Consider the following 19,302-nt stretch of genomic DNA (forward strand, 5'->3'; position numbering starts at 1 on the left):
GCCCCTGCCCCGCTCCGGGCACAAGCCGTGGGCCCCGCCCGCAGGGGCGGAGGGGCGAACCACCCCTTCCGGCGTGCCGCGCGGCGCGCGGGGGCTGTCGGGAGGCGCCTCCCACAGTTCCCCGCGGCGGTGGTCGGTGGCGGCGGTGAGATGCGGCTGTCGGTGGCGGCTGCTATCTCTCACGGGCGCGTGTACCGGAAGTTTGGGCTAGGCCCGCGCTCGCGCCTCGACTTGCTGCGGAACCTGGTGACGGCGCTGGTGCGGCATGAGCGCATCGAGGCGCCCTGGGCGCGGGCCGACGAGATGCGGGGCTATGCCGAGCGGGTGAGCGGACGGGACGGGACGGGGGAGGGTCGCGGCGGGCGGGCGGCCGAGGGGCCCTGACGTCACTCCCTTCCTTCTCCCCGCAGCTCATCGAGTACGCCAAGCTGGGGGACACCAACGAGCGTGCCATGCGCATGGCAGATTTCTGGCTGACGGTAAGTGCCTCCCCACGTCCCTCCTTGCACCCCACGGCCGCGGTGCTGGAGCTGAGCATGCCACCCCGCAGGAGAAGGACCTCATCCACAAGCTGTTCAAGGTGCTGGCACCCCGGTTCCAGCCCCACCCCGGAAGCTACACCCGCCTGCTGCACATCCCCAACCGAGATGGCATAGACCGTGCCAAGATGGCAGTCATCGAGCTCAAGGGGAACCCCTTCCCGCCACTCATCCGCCCACGTCGCGACACCGAGAAGACGCTGCTCAACCAGCTACTGAAGGGCTACCGGGAGGACATGCAGCAGGCCAGAGCCCCGCAGGCCCCTGAGGGCACCCCTGTCTAGGCATCTCTCTCTGCCCTGAGGCCAGCCCCGTGTGCGCACAGGGACAGGGTTTGGCATGAGCTGCCTGTGCACCAGCCAGCTAGTTGCTGTCCTGGAGCACAGGAATGGAATTGTCCTGGGATGTCTGAAGGTTGATTGCAAACCTTCAGTTGCCACGACAGGGGCACAGTTCAGGGTTTACTTGCTTCTTCCTGTGGTTTGAATAGAGACTTAGCAAGGCAAGGAAATCAAGCTGGGAGCCTAATGGTTGATATTCTCTGTGTAAATAAACTCTGTTAAGAAAGTGAGTTTAATTTTATTGGGATTTTATCATTAAATCATAGAATCCCAGAATGGTTTGGGCTGGAAGGGACCAAGGGACCTTAAAGACCATCAAGTTCCAACCCCTCAGCCATGGGCAGGGACATCTTCCCCTAGACCAGATTGCTCAAAGCCCCATCCAGCCTGGCCTTGCCAAGGAGGGGGCATCCACAGCTTCTCTGGGCAACCTGTTCCACTGGCTCACTACCCTAAAGAATTTCTTCCTAATAGCTAGTTGAAATCTACCCTCTTTCAAACCATTACACCTTGTCCTGTTGCTACAGGCGCTACTAAAAAATCTGTCCCCATCTTTTTTATAAGACCCCTTGAAAGACTGAAAGGTTGCAATAAGGTTTCCCCAAAGTCTTCTCTTTTTCCAGGCTGAACATTCTCAACTCCCTCAGCCTTTCCTCATAGGAAAGGTGCTCCGGCCCTCTGTGGTGCTCCTCTGGACCTGCTCCAACAGGTTGGACCTGCTCCTTATGTTGGAGGCCTCAGAGCTGAACACAGTACTTTAGACAGGATGTAACCAGAGGGGCACAGTCACCTCCCTGGACCTGCTGACCATGCTTTTGATGCAGCCCAGAATGCAGTTGGTTCTTGGGGCTGTGTGTGCACATTGTTAGCCCACCTTGAGCTTTTCATCCACTAGCACCACCAAGTCCTCAGGGCTTCTCTTAACCCATTCTCCACCCAGCCTGTATTGATACTGGGGGTTACCCCAACCCAGTTGCAAGGCCTTCCACTGGGCCTTGAACTTCATGAGATTCACATAGGCCCACCTCTCAAGCCTGTCAAGGTCCCCCTGCCCTGGATGTCGTCTCTTCCTTCCAGTGTATTGACTTAGCTTGGTGGTGTCAGCAAAGTTGCTGAGGGCGCATTCAATCCCGGTGTCCATGTTACCAACAAAGGTGTTGAACAACACTGGTTCCACTTGAGACCTCTGAGGAATGCCACTCATCACTGGTCCCCACTTGGATGTAGAGCTGTTGACTGCAACTCATGAGTGTAACCATACAGCTAATTCCTTACCCACTGAGGGGTCCACCCATCAAATCCATGTCTCTCCAGTTTAGAGGCAAGGGTGTTGTGTGGGATAGTGTCACAAGCTTTGCACAGATCCAGGCAGATGATGTCAGTCACTCTTCCCTGATCTGTCAAAGTTATAACCCCATCATAGAAGTCCACCAGATTTGTCAGGCACAGCCTCCCCTTTGTGAAACCATGTTGGCTGTCACCAATCACCTCCTTATTTTTAATTGTGCTTTAACATAGTTTTCCAGGAAGATCTGCTCCATGATCTTGCTGGACACCAAGGTGAGACTGACCAGTCTATAGTTTCCCAGGTCTTCCTTATTTCCTTTTTGTCGCGGTTTAACCCCAGCTGGCAGCCAAGCACCCCACAGCTGCTCGCTCACTCACCCTCACCCAGAGGGATAGGGAGGAGAATCGGAAAGGAACGTAAAACTCAGGGGTTGAGAAAAGCAATTTAATAGGTAAAGCAAAAGCCACACACACAAGCAAAGCAAAGCAAGGAATTCATTCACCACTTCCCATGGGCAGGCAGCTGTTCAGCCACCTCCAGGAGAGCAGGGCTCCAGCACACGTAACAGTTACTTGGGAGACAAATGCCATAATGCTGAATGTCCCCCTCTTTCTTCTTAGCTCAGCTTACATATATTCAGCACGGCATCCCACAGCATGGAATACGCCTTTAGCTAGTTCAAGTCAGCTGTCCTGGCTGTGTCCCCTCCCAAATTCCCATGACCCCTCTGGCTAGCAGGGCCCGAGAAACTGAAAAGTCCTTGATTTACAATAAGCATCACCCAGCAACAACCACAAACATCAGTGTCCTGTCAACATTATTCTCACACCAAATCCAAAACACAGCGCTGCGCCAGCAGCTACTAAGCAAATTTACCCAGCTGAAACCAGGACATCTTTTTAAAAATGGGGGGATTATTTCCCCTTTGCCGGTCTGTGGGAACCTCACTGGACTGCCATGACTTCTCAAATACGATGGACTGTGGCTTAACCACTTCACCAGTTCCCTCAGGACCCATGGATGCATCTCATCAGGTCCCATGGACTTACACACACGCCCCCTTCAGGTTCCTTAGGTGGTCTTAGACCTTATCTCCTACAGTGAGTGGTTCTTCATCATCCCAGTTCCTGCCTTTGTCTTCTGTGGCTTGGGCAGTGTAGCTGGAGTACTTGCTGGTGAAGACTGAGGTGAAAAAATCATGGAGTACCTCAATCCTCTCCATGTCCCAGGTAACCAGGTTCCCGTTTCCTTCCAGAGAGGGCCCACATTTTCTCACTCAATATACCTACAAAAGCTTTCCTTGTTGTGCTTGACAATCCCTGGCCAGATGTAATTCTATCGGGGCTTTAGCTTTCTTAACCTGATCCCTGACTGCTAGGACAGTTTCTCTGTGTTCTTCCCAGACTACCTGCCCTTGCTCCCACACCCCAATGCTTCCTTTTTGTGTTTTATTTTGACCCAGAGCATCTTGTTCATCCACACAGGCCTTCTGGCATTTTTGCCCAACTTTTTCTTGAGCATGCAAGAGGTGACCCTTGAATATTAACCAGCTTTCCTGGACACCCCTTTCCTCCAGGGCTCTGTCCTATGGTGCTCTACCAAACAAATCCCTGAAGAGGCCAAAGACAGCTGTCCTGAAGTCCAGGGAAGTGATCTTGTTATGCACCCTTCCTGCCGCCCTAAGGATCTTGAACTCTACCATTTCATGGTCACTGCAGCCAAGGGTGCCCTTGAGTATTCCTAGAAGCTCCTGGATTGCCTATGCCCTGCTGCATTGTCCCTCTAACAGACACTGGGGTGGTTGAAGTCCCCCATGAGGACAAGGGCTTGTGAATGTGAGGCAGCACCTATCTGCCCATAAAGGGCCTCATCTGCTTGGTCTTTCTGGTTGGGTGGCCTGTAGCAGACCCCACTATAAAGTCACCTGTCCCCGCCCTCCCTTTAATCCTGACCCATAAGCTCTTGGTCAGCTCCTTATCCATTCCCAGATGTAGCTCCATGCACTCCAGCTGGTTGCTGACATAAAGGGCAACACCCCCTCTTCTTTTCCCCTGCTTGTCCTTCCTAAAAAGCTTGTATGCTTTCATTCCAACACTCTAGTCATAGGACTCATCCCACCGTGTCTCTGTGATGCCACTAAGATCACAGCGCTGCAAATGTGCACACATCTCTACCTCCCATTGTTTATTCTGTATATTCCTGTGCACCTGTGTTAGTAACTTATTCCAGCCAAGACTGAGTTTGTTACCATTTGTGGTCCAACAGCCCTACTCTCTAGGGCAGCAAGTCCACTTCACTGTGACAGAGCTACAGTGCTATCTGGAAGTCACTGTACAGCCTTTCAGGGTGGAAAATCACTAATTTTGCTGTTTCAGAAGTGCTGAATGCAAATAGGATGGTAGCACTAGGATATGTCTTAAAAGAGGTAGTACCAAAGGGACTTGTGTTATAATGAGGAAATATGGGCAGGAATATTAGTGGTCTCTAACAAGAACTCAGTAGATAGCCCAGCCTCAGGTGTAGGGTTGCAAGAAATCTCTGTATCACCCTATTAGAACAGAAAGGATAGTAGCAGAACATTTTCAGAGTGATACAGCTACCATGAAATAAGAAACTTAAATTGCTAGCTTTGTTGCTGATTTCAAGTACAGCTAGTACCTGAAAGGCCTAGCTATACCTTGGGGGGGGGGGGGGGGGGGGGGGGGGGGGGGGGGCGGCGGGGGGGGGGGGGGGGGGGGGGGGGGGGGGGGCGGCACGGAGCAGGGCGGGGAACAACAACAAACATGTTGGGTTCCTTCCTCTCTCCCAGGTTTCACAACCTTAAGACCAGTGGTCCTATGTAGTGAGTTAGCTGCATGGAAAGACACCAAAAAAAGAAAAATCAAGTTACGTTACAGAACTTAAAATTTGGTAAGTCTTTTCAGGACACTTACCTCACACAGTACCACCTCTGCTTTAACAAATTCCAGTGAGAAATTAAAGATGTGTGGTACTATTCAAGGAAGTAGGAAAAAAAAAGTCCAAGTCAAACTACTAAAAAGACACACCTTAATCTTTATGTTTCTAATGACCTTGAAATTGTCCTCTTTGCAGTTGACCTAGCATCTCATTCAAACAGATATTTTCCCTCTCAGTAAAAGACATTAATCATAGTGCTATTGCTGCAGAGCTTCCACATTTAAAGTCTGTGTTGAGGCTTTAATAAAATACTCAAGTATAATACCTTATCTGTATTTCTTTCTTAAATTGGTCTTTCATCCTAGTAAACTGAACCCTAGCACTTTACCAGTGATGACCCAGAATGCTGACTGTAGCCCTCTGAAGATTTTACTGTGCGTGAGGAGCACAGGTGCTGCCCAAGCTTTTCACTGTAGCATTTCAAAACAATAAGGCTACTGCATACCTTGAAGGCAAAGGTGAGTGCTGTTTGAACTGCATAATCTCTTTGGATTCACATTAGAAATGTGAATGCTGTTCGATAAGCATAAGCCTATGTTACCTCCCAATTTATTTTGGATAGTTCAGCAGATAAACTTTTCTGTGGGATTGATGAGAAAAGGAGAGGGGTAGGATTTTAACCACTGAATCATTTTCCCTTGATCTGCCCACCTGTCACAGAGGAGGAGGGACAATAACTGTCAAAGTATTTTGGTAGAAAACTCAAGGTTATGAATGATAAAAATATATCAAGGGAGGAAGATGACTATGGCCCTGCAGCACTAGCTGAAAACACAGCATTATAGCTATGCTACCATTATCCAAAACATCTGTTTTGATCAAAGGACACAGAAGTAAGAGCAGGGAGACATATATATAAACAATATAAAGATGATCGGATAAAAACATTTAATGGGGGAAAGCAAATCAGGCTCTCTTCTGCTTGTCCTTAAATTAATAACGGGGGGTGGAGAGTGTAGAAAAAGCTAGAAGTTTCTAAGCTAAGTTGAGGAAAAGTCTTGATACAGATTTTTTTATATACAAGTCTTTAGTGTGCATACTATCACAATATCTGTATTAAGATCAAAACACCTGACAAAACATTCATAACCTCACAAAACACAGTGTGTAGTCCCTCTAAATGCTATTCTCCTACTATACATCCTCACACATTTCCTAAGATTGTGTAGGCTTCTACGAAGAAGAGTGGTTGTCCTACCAATCTGTCTTGTACTCAGATGGGTCAGGCTTTCAGCTGCCTGTAGAGGAAAACAAAGGGGAAGTTCACTGTTAGTACATGCTTAGTATTCCCTTGTACCCTGGCTGCCAGAGTCAGGTCTTCTCTATCAGCCTTAGGACCATCTATAATATGGACCATATATAATACATATATAATACACAGGTTCATATGACCATTTTTATGTTCTGCCCCCTCCCTTTCAGCCTCTTTCACCTCTAAAAAATAGAAGCCTACCTGACGGCAGCTGTGAGGCTCCGATACCAGTCATTGATATCTTCCTGGTCGCTGGCCATCAACAACAGTGTCTTGTGTGGAAAGGAAAGCTAAAAAGCAAACAAAATCTGGTGCCACTCTATGGCATTCCTTGCCAAGGCAGCAACTCTAAGAAAAGGAGAGCCATCACTACTGAACTCAGCTCAGCCCTGCATGCTGATTTCAACAATTTTCCTTCCCAGACAGAAAAATTTGGCATTGGTACTGGGAGAAACCAGAGGCTGGACAACGTAGAGCAAGCACTAGTCATGACCATGCCTTCCAGCCACAGATGACAGCTCACTTTGACTTAGCAGGGTATTTGAAAGTAGGCAATTACAGCTCTCAGCAGCTCTTCATCCAGTTTTCTCCCATACGCCGAGCTACCCCTAGCGGTCCTTCCACCACCACCACCACCTACAGATCGCAGCCTGCCCGGAGTCTTCCTTACCACAGCTTACAAGGAACGAGCTAACACAGACCCCAGGTGCTGCACCCGAGGAAGACCTAACTTGAAACCCGTACTAAGGCATCAGTCCTATCGAAGACCCTGCAGCTCTCAGGGAGTTAGAAGCACAAGCAGTATCTGTTGTGATAATACCCACATCTTTTCAGTCTCTGTTTTTCAGGGTTTTCTGTAAGCTTAGTACACAGTCAATGCAATGCTATGCGTTCACTGTCATGCTATGCATTCTTTGTCACATGAATCTGTGGCTGTCTTCCCAAAATATGTGGCTCTGGTGAGGACATGTCAGAGTCTTAATAGACCCTCTTCACCTAAGCTAAATGAATCAACCAGCTACCTGTACCCCAGAGTGCTGTGGAGGGCCTCCACCATGAAGGGAAAAGGACCTACCTCACTCACAAAGAGACGGGTTGCCCTAACTCAAGACTAGTTCGTTGCATTTACCATTGTCACCCTAATCACCTCAGTCCTGCTGCTGCTGAAACAGCTAGAGACCTGCATCGCAAGTGTGAATCCACTGATGCTTCTGACAGGCAGAAACAGGAAGACAAAACTGGCAGCAGTGGCTGAGACCCCACGGCTGCACTGCCGTTCAGAGAGACCTGGACAGGCTGGAGAGTCGGGCAGAGGAACCTCATGAAGTTCAACAGGGGCAAGTGGAGGGTCCTGCCCCTGGGGAGGGACAGCCCCAGGCACCAGCACAGGCTGGGGTGACCTGCTGGGGGGCAGCTCTGCGGAGAAGGACCTGGGAGTGCTGCTGGGCAGCCAGTTGCCCACGGGCCAGCTGTGTGCCCCGGTGGGCAGCCAGTTGCCCGTGGGCCAGCTGTGTGCCCCGGTGGCCAAGCAGGCCAGTGGGACCCTGGGGGGCATGAGGAGGAGCGGGGCCAGCAGGTCGAGGGGGGATCCTCCCCCTCTGCTCTGCCCTGGTGAGGTCCCACCTGCAGTGCTGTGCCCAGTGCTGGGCTCCCCAGTTCAGGGGGGACTGGGAACTGCTGGGGAGGGTCCGGTGGGGGCTGCAAAGACCATCAGGGGACTGGAGCATCTGCCTGGTGAGGAAAGGCTGAGGGAGCTGCGCCTCTTTAGCCTGGGAAGGCTGAGAGGGGATCTTACCAATGTCTACAAGTATCTTAAGGACAAATGTCCAGAGGACGGGGCCAGGCTCTTCTCAGTGGTGCCCAGCGACAGGACAAGGGGCACTGGGCACAAACTGCAGCACAGGAAGCTCCATCTGAATCTGGGGAAGAACTTCACCTTGAGGGTGACAGAGCCCTGGAACAGGCTGCCCAGAGTGGTTGTGGCATCTCCTGCTCTGGAGATAATTGAAACCTGCCTGGATGCGACTCTGTGCAACCTGCGCTAGGAGACCCTGCTTTAGCAGGGGGTTGGGCTAGATGATCTCCAGAGGTGCCCTCCAACCCTGACCGTGCTGTGATTCTGTGACTTACACTGAGGAGCCCTCCCTGGCTCTGCGTGTGGCCAAACACTTTATCCACTGTGCACTGGTGAAGCGGGTAGACAGCCTGGCATACCAATTTGTTAGAGTTCAGCAGGTGCAGTGGGTGGCAGGGCTTTGTTGCAATAAAGATGTCAGAAAAAAGGAAGAACATCCTGCGCTTCAGTTCTTCTCCCTTTGAAGGCACCACCACAAGCCAGCCCTCTCGGATATACCGGCGCCCTAGGCACACAAGGGAAACAGAACAGTTATCAGATCATTGCTGGGGGCGGGGTGGGGGGGCAGCGGCAGAAAAGGGGTGTAATGAGACAAACAGGAATACAGTGAGCCTCCGTTGAAGGTTACCAGGTTCTACATCAATTCCAGCCATGAGAAGGCACCGAGCATCACCTGAGGCCAGCTCATCACCAGCTGATAGCACCCATGCAGAAGCAGTAATCAGCCCAAAAATTTTAGCATACAAGGAGCAAACTGAATCTGTTATCAATCTACTATGTTAATTAAGAGGATATGATGATTTGCAAGTCTGTTTAAAGAGACCAGAACAAAAACATGGTTTGAAAATGATATGCACACATTCAAATTAACATAAACCTTCCGAAATCCAGAAAACATACGATGAACTCTTAAATTCTGTTGACCAATTGTTTGTCGTTAGTGGTGAAACAGAAGTTAGCCTAAGTTTTGAACGTTTATTATTTTTCCCTTGTTCTATTTTCTTGTGCATGCCAATTGAAAAAAAAGCATGTTTCACAGGTCATCTAACTATACACAGACCTCCAGTAGTTCACAAACTACACAACGCAGATTACTGTTCTAATGAGAAGACAGCAAAGGGGATACAAAACAACTATTAAAAGGAAGATCTGAATAGGCAACCTTATCAACCTTCTCTTAGAGTAGGGTCCAGTGTCATCTGCCCATAAAATGAATTAAATAAAGCAAAAGGCAGAGAAATTAGCAGGAAAGAATTAAAACTATTTGATAAACCTAGCTGTAAGCAGCAATTAAAAAAAAATGGCATCTACACAAAATGGAATACAAAGCAGTAGCTCTAACTAGAAGGATTATTGTACAAGATGGCCTTCAACTTACGGGAATTATGAAGATACCTGCCAGTAAGATTATTTATTAAAAGGTAAAGCCATAGTAAGGTATTATCATCTGGCCTGGAAACACCTGCCAGAGAATTTCAGCCACTGTCTTTCACGGCTTAGCTTCTGGCTGAGCTAGTAAGTACCTTTTAGAAAACAAGACAATTGTGCTTTGATTATGGATTGTGTCTTACTTAGCATGCTATAGTTACAAAACAGAGGCAAGTGAATCCCTACTTAGCTTACTCTACGGGAATCCACTCCTCTTACATGAAAGTAACTAAGGAAAAGGTGAGGTGCAAGAATCAGTCCAAGTTTAAAAAAAACGAATGGAAGGAAGGTGTCAGGACCATAAGGCTGGACTGGGAACTGTTTCCTTCAGGCTAAGCTGTGATCAGATACACTGGCATGCAGTCTGAGCTGGACAGTGCTGGAAGTATTGGGATATAGATCTGTGTTCAGGGTTCCCAGGGGCATGTCATTTAGGAAATTCTTGTGAAAGAATTCTGAAAGGAAGGCAAGGAAATATCCCTAGGGAAGCTAGGGATGGCAGAATGGTTGCTACCTTAGGGAAGCAGTTCTGGCAAAGATATATTTACCTATATATGGAAAGCAGGGTCTCTCTGAGACACTGCCAAATGAGAGACATCTAACTCCAAAGCTGCTCCTTTTCTCTTAATCTATAGCATTATATTTTCTCACCTCTCCCCTCCTAGCAACAGGATGCAATCTTAACGGTTCTGCAAACGCTAGCTTGTTTCTGGAAAGCTGGCCCAAAACTAGCAAGCCCCAGTTGTCTTTTACTTTTCTGCTTCTTGCATCCAATAGTGCCTATTTCACTCCAGCTAATGGAAAACACAACCAACACAATTTTCCATCCTAGATAATGGAAATGTGTCTGCAGACACTCAACACTTGTCCTACTACATGTCTCAGAATATTCAGAGAAAAAAATAAGTGGGCCCAATGCTTTCAAATGATGGCCATCTCTGGTCTAGCTATACTGTTTTGTGGTTGATTTTTTTTTTTTTTAATGTCACAGGCTTATCTTATTAGTGCTGTCATTCAGAACAACTGATTTAGCTTTTCACTCATGCACTACCCCAATGCACCCAGGTTCCCCCACAACTGTTCAATGCTCAGGATAAGCAGAGCACACCTGTGTTAGCTCGCTTTCAGCTAGCGCCACCAAAAGGATTCTAAGAAGAATGGGGAAGAGAACTCTAAATTAATCTGTCCATTGACTGAGCATCTTCCAGAATAACCTCTCATAAATAACCCTTTTTTCTACCTGTGCTGGTTTGGCTGGTCTGGAGTTAATTTTGTTCGGAGTAGCTGGTATGGGGCTGCATTTTGGATTTGTGCTGAAAGCAACATTGACAGTACAGGGATGTTTTGGTTATTGTTGTGTAAGCACTGCTCAGCACAGAGATCTTTTCTGCTCCTTACACCACCCCACCAGCAAGCAGGCTGGGAGTGCACAATAAGCTGGGAGGGGACACAGCCAGGACAGCTGACCCCAACTGGCCACAGGGATATTCTGTACCATATGACATCATGCTCAGCATATGAAGTTGGAAGAATAAGAAGGAAGAGGGGGGACATTCAGAGTGATGTCATTTGTCTTCCCAAGTAACCATTACACGTCATGGAGCCCTGCTTTCCTGAAGATGTCTGGACACCTGCCTGACAGCAGGAAGTGGTAAATTAATTCCTTGCTTTGCTTTGTTTGCATGTGAAGCTTTTGCTTTACTTATTAAGCTGTCTTTATCTCAGCCCACAAGTTCTCACTTCTTTTACCTTTCTGATTCTGTCCTCCATTCCACTGGGGGGTGGTTTTTCCCCCCAGAAAAATCCACATATAGAATTACAACCACCTTCACAAGTACCTGGAGGTGTGCCTTAGAGACCTTTATACACAGTGACTTCAACACTGCTCTCCAGCTGCAGCACTGTTTCTAGATGATCTCTGCAATAACAGTGTTAGTGAGGGCACAGGGGGCTTCACCTGTGTTCAGGTGAACCTTCACAAGGGGTTCACAGGTGACCTTTTCATAATTGCCCAGACTGGACACATTTCTCACTGTTTTTCACATGTAACTTGGAGTGTGCTCTGGGCATGGAGAGCACAGTCACACAAGAGATCATAAAGAAACCTGTTATCCAATTAGGTGATCTCACACACCATTGACTGTGACTTTATTAACACAAATAAATGTTTTTATTTTGGCACAATTTAACCATGCATTCTTCATGTGAAGTGTGTGAGCAGAAGTCCAGGAAGCTTGTAGCTTAAGGTAAAAAACACCACAGTCCTTGGGCCCTTGACACTCTGAAATCTATGGTTCCTGTGATGGAGTAGGGACAATACCACTACTTACACTCTTCCAAAATTATTCAATGTCTGTCTGTCATTGTCACCCAGAACTTATACTCCCAAAACCTCCTGGCTGTTGGAACAAACAGGTTCCTGTTACTAACTTTCTAACTACATGTCATCAGCCTCTCCTATCTGAATGCCAGGCCATTAAGCTGCTTCTTATCCTTACTAAAAACACAATAACAAAAACCTTTAAAAAATTAAGTGTATGAATTACTAATTATATTCCTTCACCACTTATCTATGGAATTTGAGCAGAAGGGGAAAACTCATTAATGTGAGTCGAATCAGAGATGAAGGTGAGAATCTCCAGTTACCTCAGCTTGGCAGAAGAAAAACTCACCTGGACTCAAAACCTGAGTCTGCTGTCCTTTGAGCAGTTTCTGAACCCGAAGTAGTTGCAATGAGTTCTCTCTCTTATGAATGATGTCTTGGACCCATCGAGACACCTCAGAAACAGATTTCACAGCCTCTGAAATTATAGCAGCATATTCTGAAGCTTTCACAAATGAGTACATATTACACCTTATCTAACTTGCTGTAAAAAGAAAATGAAATTAAGCAGCAAATGTTTTAAATCAGGTATCAACAACAGATTTATGTGGTAATTTCAGCAAGAGATTGGACTAGATGGCTTCCAGAGGTCTCTCCCCAAGCAACACTTCCACAGTTCTAGAAAACATTTATTTCCCAATGAAACATTAGACACAAGTATTATTTCCTGGATTTGGAAGCAAACCCAGGAAAAACGCCCTACAAGTGGTGTTAACTACTAGTAAATAGGGCAAGAAGGACACGAATTATCCTAGAAAATTGAGGCACATGACCAGTAGAGTCATAGAATAGTTTAGATTGGAAGGAACCTTTAAAGATCATCTAGTCCAACTCCCCTGCCCTGGGCAGAAAAATTTTTCAAGGTTGCTCAAAGCCCCATCCAACCTGACTTTAAATACTTCCAGTGATGAGGCATCAACCACTTCCCTGGGTAATCTGTTTTGATGTCCATTTGGCCAATCTAACCCCTAGGCCAACTTCCCAGTCAACTACTCCATATTTTATGCCCAGTGTGTTCTCAGAGATATCTTGGAGACAGGGAAAAGATGGAGAAGGCAAATAGTAATCCACTAGAACCCCAGTAAGAGGAAGATTTTCTTCCTGTGGAAGTAGACAGAAGACAAGAATCAAAATATCATTAGCAAGAAGGCTAACACTGATCAAAGCCAGCATCTACAGGTAGAATTATACCTGCAAGCCCCTGGTGCTCAGCACTGTCTGGGTTGGTGTTCTCCAGCAGGTCTCTGAGGAAATGCTTGTACCTTAATAGAGAGAGCAGGTTTATTTCACAGAAAGATACTAGGAACAACAGCATCTCCTACTAGTGACAGAATAACAAGCAACACTCCACCGGGAGATTGGGTACACAGCTCCAAGCCTAACCAAGCATCTTTTGGTCACAATTCTTCAATCACATTCATTTTATCTTCAAATTTATCAACTAAATTAACCCAAGTGTTTTATACCTTTGCAAGGCTTTGTTATTTCCTGGGGATGTGATAAAAGCAACCTTGCATATTACTTAACTTCATGAGATTCTCTTCGCATTCACATAAAAATGCCTTCAATAACAGATGAATTTCTCTTTGAACCATTTTTTTTTTTTAATGTCTGAATGGCAGCATTCATATTTTATGTTTCCTGCCCACACAAGACAAAGGCATTTCTATAAGAACTGGGAGCTGCCTTTTTCTTTTTTCCTCTCCAGTCTTTACCAGAAAGCATCAGATCTCAGCAAATGCTTTCTCTCAATAAAGTTGAACTATTTTCAGTCTGAAATGACAGAATAAATACCACATTGAATTGATTCATGAACTGGCAGAAGTCATATGACATGCAGTAGATGTAAAGCTTCAAAGAAACTTAAACTTGAAAGAGCTGATTAAGGAAAAAGTTAGACCTTCTGTTAAAAAGCCACCAATTTTCCAAACAGTTGGACACCAATAAATGTACTGCTATTTTACAAATGTAATGGAATGATCCAAAAAACTACAGCAAAAAGAAAGCTTATATCTGTCAAGCTGATTAAAAAGGTTACATAAAGCTACCCAAAAGGCTGCGGTATGCTCATTCCAAGTTATTTTCAAAGAAATTGGGCTCTCAATCTCTCAAATTTGCTTTATAATTTATATCAATATATTAACTGTGGATAAGACCACAGCTGAAGAGCAGTGACCTGATCTATAGCAGCAGCATCTGGGTTCCCAGCAGACTACCTCTGCTCTGTATTACACACATACCCACCCCAAGAAAAGGCTGCCTTTGAGCGCATGCAGCACAGACCTCGCACAGTCAGCTTGCCTCTTCAAAGGGGAGGTGAAACTTCAATGGGGGAACACAGCAATCCAGACTGGACCTGCCCAGGCTCAGATAACTGCAATAGCCACCAAATCTAAGAAAAGCATATGGCCCTGATGAACACAGGGGAACTTTCCTCCTGTATCTGGTTATTAATCTTGTCTCTCTCCAGAAGCAACAACCTACAAGACAGGACTCAAAATACTCCAAGGTCAGCAACCCACGCAAAAGCAAAGCAAGACCATCTCTGGCAGAGAGCACCACTTCAGACAGCTTGCTTTTGTTCAGGGCCTAGCTTCAGTAATTTACCAAGATGATAGAAAGCCTCCACTTCAATTCTACCCAAAAGGTAGATGAAGGGCTTAGGAGTCAGGGCTAAACATAGCTACCTCTCTTCATCGTCTCCCATCCACATATACCAATTCCACCTTACAGGCATGTCTTCAGGTCTGTTTCATTGCTGCCCATACACTCAGATTTTGAGACACATTAAGCAACTTTACCTCCCATAGCAACCAAGACACTGCTATGTTCCTTTTTTCCTTCTCATACTAACACCTTGAAGACTCAGAATTGCTTCTTACTGGTGCAGCCTCTGCAGGGGCAAGGGAAGCAGATCTTCTAGACTCCTCCCTTGAAACTGAGGTCGAGTCTCCTGGAGCTTCTTAAACCGTCGGAATGATTTATTTTTCTTCAACTGCTCCTGCATGCAGTGGAAAAGACATAAGCTTTGAGATTACAAAAAGAAATATGTGCTCTAGTTTGCACCAGAGCTTGGAACTCTAACTTACAGTTTAGGACTCAGTCCTAACAGCAAGCATCAACAGCTTATTTCGTGGCCACAGGGAAGCCATTGCCTTTCTCCTGACCACCATTTCCAACAGGTAATGGAAGCAATATTCCCCCTTCATACATGCACAGAAGTGTAAAGCTAGTATACGCAGCAAATGGAAATAAGGCAAAAAGGAATGTTGACTGAGATAGGAAAACAAGGAGTCCACCTGTGGCTTTTTGCCACTTTGGTGCAGGCCCACATTCCCATCACCTCAAGGCAAGTGTCCAAAACAGCTCTTTCTCTTGGGAAATCAGAAGTATGATCATATGCATGCCAATAAAACAGAAGGGAAACATCCCAGTACATCCTGCAGCTGGGAACAAGCACAGTCAAAAACTGGAAGTCAGGTGGTTTGAATTCCAGATACAGCTGTCAGGACTTCAAAATAAAAATATATCCTTCTGGAAATTCTTGGAAGACAGTTGTGTTTGGAGAGGTAAGCGAGAAGGAAAAAAAAATCTCTTCTACGATAGGAAAAAAGTTGGGAAGCAAAAGGAATTCCCACTGTTAAGATACAGTTACTGGTAGTGGGAAAGACTAGGAAAACTGATAATTCTCCAAAAAGAGATCATTGTCACCTAGCATTCCCACTGCAAACTCTCCAGACTTGCCAGCCAAGGAGGTGTGGGAGTAAATACAGAACTCTGAGAAAGCTGTGCTCAATGTATGCAAATACATACACAAACATCTGAAACAAGCTTCAAAAATTTGAACCTCTAAGTAAGTTGAGAAGTTTTCAGCATTATGTTATGGAAGGAAGACTGAGAAAATAGAAGCAGCCCAGAAGGAAGAAAACTGATCACTCCAGAAACAGAATAAAAAGGGGAAGGATGTAGCTGTTTCACAGAATGGATGAAAAGAGGGAAGAAAGAACATGAAGAATAAAGGGGATATTTACCTTCAAGGTTTTGTTTGCCTGCTCCAAGTTCTCTGCATAGTGGCCATAAAGCTCCAGATTCTGACAGAAATTTTCCAATCCTGGTCCCAAATTCCCTCTTTCCAGGTGAAGCAACAGAACTCTGTGCACAAGGAACAAAAATAACTCACGAGAGGTTCATTACTGATGACATTTTCTTAGCTCCCTCTAGTTCACTCCTATGCTGACCTTCCCCCTATCAGTCTCCACCTCACACTCAGTTTCTGTGCCAAATACAGGCTTGGCGGTCACAGCATAAGCTACAGAACACATCCCTTAAAAATACTGTGGAGCAGACTTACTGCTAGAAGTGAATGCCTGTTTCACAAGGCGTTAGCTTTATTTCCTGAAATCTTACTTTCTCACCAGTGTAGGATCCTTCCCATACAATTACAGGAAGGATATCAGTGTGTTCACTTACTGGCTCGCTGAATATATAGATTCCAGGGGTCCAAATATGATTTCCAACACAGTAGGTTTCAGTGTCCCTTTGGCCTTTAAAATTGTCACAAAGAACTAAGTATGAAAAAAAAGAGAGAATTTCCAACAAGTAAAATTCATAGGTCACTTGAAGGTTTTGTGCCACACAGCAGAAGCAAGAAGTTGCAGCCAGCATACTCTAGCTCAAAAGGATATCAGATATTGTGAATGCCTAACTAATACACCTATCATCAAATATAAACCTTCATGGTAACTTTGACCACAACCGTAAACACGTGGAATAGCATTACAGCACTGATACAGTTCAGTATTTCTAGATGCATCTGTTCTTCAGTACCTTGTTCACAATCTATCTTTGATTTGTCTGTGCATTTACTTTTCATACATCTTAGACATCTTAAAGCAAGTCCTCTATACAATCAAAGGTTAAAGATTCATGTCTGTATACAGGCCAAAACCAAGCGATCAAACCCACAAGCTATTGGATATTACAGAGAAGGTAAAAGGAAAAAAAAAAATCAACAAAACCAACAAAACCCCAAACCTTCCCGCCCCAGTAGTTCCCATGCAGCAGGGATATATTAAGGCTTTGCTTCTGACCCTTTCCCATGACAACACAAATAAGACACATGCTGTCTAAAGGTACCCACATATACAAAGGGGCTGAAATACTCACTGTGACCACCAAATCCAGCTGCTCAAGGTATTTATGTTCAGTTTCCAGAAGCTCCTTGGCTGTCCGGCTGCGCTTTCTCTCCCAGCGAGCCCTCTGCTCTTCCACAGTGTTTGTTCCAGCCATAAAGAGCAGGGACAAGTCACCCATGGCAGCCTCGGGGCTGATACGCTGAAAGGTAACTGATCCTGAAGAGCCAAGAGAGATGGACACACAACAAAAAGAGTAACCTATGCTTTACTATGAAAGAAGGGAAGTCAATTACCAACAGCTGTTAATAACAGTTTCCTTCTGTGTTCCTTCCCACAGGTACCAGAGCCCTGTATCAACCAGAGGAACAGTTTTAGACAGACCAGACTGAGAAAATAAAAGCAGTACATTATGATACATCTGTAAGCAAATCTGAGGTACACAGCCCCGCTCACAAACCACTGCTTCCTGTGCTTTGCCCCATTCTTTGGGCAGAATTCTCAAAAACTCATGGAAGTCAGTGGGTGGAAGAGGTACCGTGGGTAGAAGCCAGCCATAAGATTTGTCTTGGAGGAGGGGGAGGCGGGGGGGGGCAGGGGGGGGAGCAGAGAGACAGAGAAAGAGAGAGCGCGTGCACTCTTTCTTGTTTTCCCCTGGAGGTTCCCAAGAAGCAAGTGGTTTGCATTATCATTTTCTAACAGTAGTTTGTGGTTTCAGTTGAGAGAGACTAAGCAACAGCTGTGAATCCTGCTATCCACTTACTAACCAGCTCTGCTGCTGCTCTTCTCTTCTGCAAGAACACCGTGGTTTCGTAACAGGGAAAAAAACTCCCTTTCTCTGACAACGGATGATAAAAGGCATGTGTTAGCAGAGCAACAGTTAAATATTGCTCTGCCTTTTGATCAAAAGGCAGTGCAGGCTTGTGTGCACTTGCCATGGCATGAAGTCTGCTGTTTCACTGGAAGCTGAGCTACCGCTGCAAAAGTTCTAGCTCCCGTATGGACAAGCTACACCAATACAGAAAGATGCGTCATTGCAGAAAAGAGACTTTGTCAGTCTTCCAGAGACATTCCAGATAATCTAAATCAATGTCTGAAACAAAAGTTTCTTGAGTACCAAGACTCATTTAACGAGTTAGTGAAAGTCTAGAGAGCTGAGGGACACACGAGGTATTTTATAGCGGTAGGAGTTTCTCGGAGTTTATCCTCATACTCACAGGACCAGCCGAGGCCACAGCTTGGTCAAGCAGGGCAGACCTGGCACGCCTGTGGATGGGGAGGCAGCGCTGCAGGGAACAGCACGCAGGAGCTGACCTCGGCGTTAGCGTGCAGCCGCAAGGTACTCACCAGGAACAGACTGAAACGTGCCTTTAGCCCGGGTAGGTTGCAGCCGTGATTTTAACGTTGTCGTTTGTAACAGCTAGTAATTAAAAGAGACAAGAAAAGTTAAACCAGGCTTGTTCGACCATCTCCCACTCCCAGGAAGCGGTGCAAACACTCCCGTTATTCTGAAGTACACCGCGTCCTGGCCGCGTCGGGTGGGAGCTGCCCGGAGCCCACGGGCACGCTGGAGAGCACTTCACCCGCAGGCAGGCAGGAGCGCCCCAGCTCGCATGCCTGAGGCTCAGGGCAGGGACCACCGCGCACCCGCCTGCCCCACGATGCCCCACCGGCAGAACTCCCTGCCGCACTGCTACATCTCCCTGTTTTGAATACCCTTCAAAACCCCCCTCCGTTCCGGCAGCACTGGCGCTCCCAGCGCCCCAGCGGCGCTCACCGCCTCCGGGCCCGGGACGGCCCCACGGCCTCCTCGGGCAGACGGTGGCCGCGGCGGCAGCAGCCGCTGGAAGGCTCAGCCCCAGCCCCGGAGACCTCAGGGCGGCCCCCCAGGACACCAGGCCCGAGACAGGACCGCCAGGAGAGCGGCGGACAGCCCCAGCCGCCCTGCCCGCTCCCCTCGGCTACCGGGCCCACGCAAGGCCTCACCACCCATTACCTACCCGGGCCCGCCGCCGCCCCGCGTTCAAACGGAGGCTCCGCCCCGGCGGGCGGCCCCGGGGCGGGGCGGAGCGGAAACGGGGCGGGGCGGGGCGGGGCGGGGCGGGGCGGGGCGGGGCGGGGCGGGC

General features: G+C 47.2%; 2 protein-coding genes across 8 annotated transcripts; one reads left to right on the forward strand and one right to left on the reverse strand.

Moving 5' to 3' along the window:
• The first annotated feature begins 94 nt into the window (after positions 1–94).
• MRPL17 (mitochondrial ribosomal protein L17) lies at positions 95–1,110 on the forward strand. The gene is made up of 3 exons (XM_037374489.1): positions 95–324; positions 411–479; positions 551–1,110. The coding sequence occupies exons 1-3, from the start codon at positions 151–153 to the stop codon at positions 821–823; spliced, it is 516 nt and encodes a 171-aa protein (XP_037230386.1). The 5' UTR covers positions 95–150; the 3' UTR covers positions 824–1,110.
• A 4,887-nt stretch (positions 1,111–5,997) lies between these two features.
• On the reverse strand, positions 5,998–19,235 carry ARHGEF39 (Rho guanine nucleotide exchange factor 39). 7 transcript variants are annotated; one of them, XM_037374014.1, is made up of 12 exons: positions 19,173–19,235; positions 18,524–18,596; positions 18,394–18,442; positions 17,211–17,395; positions 16,515–16,609; positions 16,076–16,196; positions 14,927–15,045; positions 13,236–13,306; positions 12,334–12,462; positions 8,509–8,738; positions 6,580–6,668; positions 5,998–6,364 (listed from the first exon to the last, which is right to left on the reverse strand). In XM_037374014.1, the coding sequence occupies exons 4-12, from the start codon at positions 17,355–17,357 to the stop codon at positions 6,349–6,351; spliced, it is 1,017 nt and encodes a 338-aa protein (XP_037229911.1). In that variant the 5' UTR covers positions 17,358–17,395; positions 18,394–18,442; positions 18,524–18,596; positions 19,173–19,235; the 3' UTR covers positions 5,998–6,348. The 7 variants fall into 7 exon arrangements, with proteins under 7 accessions (XP_037229911.1, XP_037229910.1, XP_037229909.1 ...); XM_037374013.1 differs by having other exon boundaries at positions 18,390–18,442; XM_037374012.1 differs by lacking the exon at positions 18,394–18,442.
• Between the last annotated feature and the right edge of the window lie 67 nt (positions 19,236–19,302).

Source organism: Falco rusticolus, chromosome Z (genome assembly GCF_015220075.1).
Source record: "Falco rusticolus isolate bFalRus1 chromosome Z, bFalRus1.pri, whole genome shotgun sequence".
Taxonomy (NCBI): domain Eukaryota; kingdom Metazoa; phylum Chordata; class Aves; order Falconiformes; family Falconidae; genus Falco; species Falco rusticolus.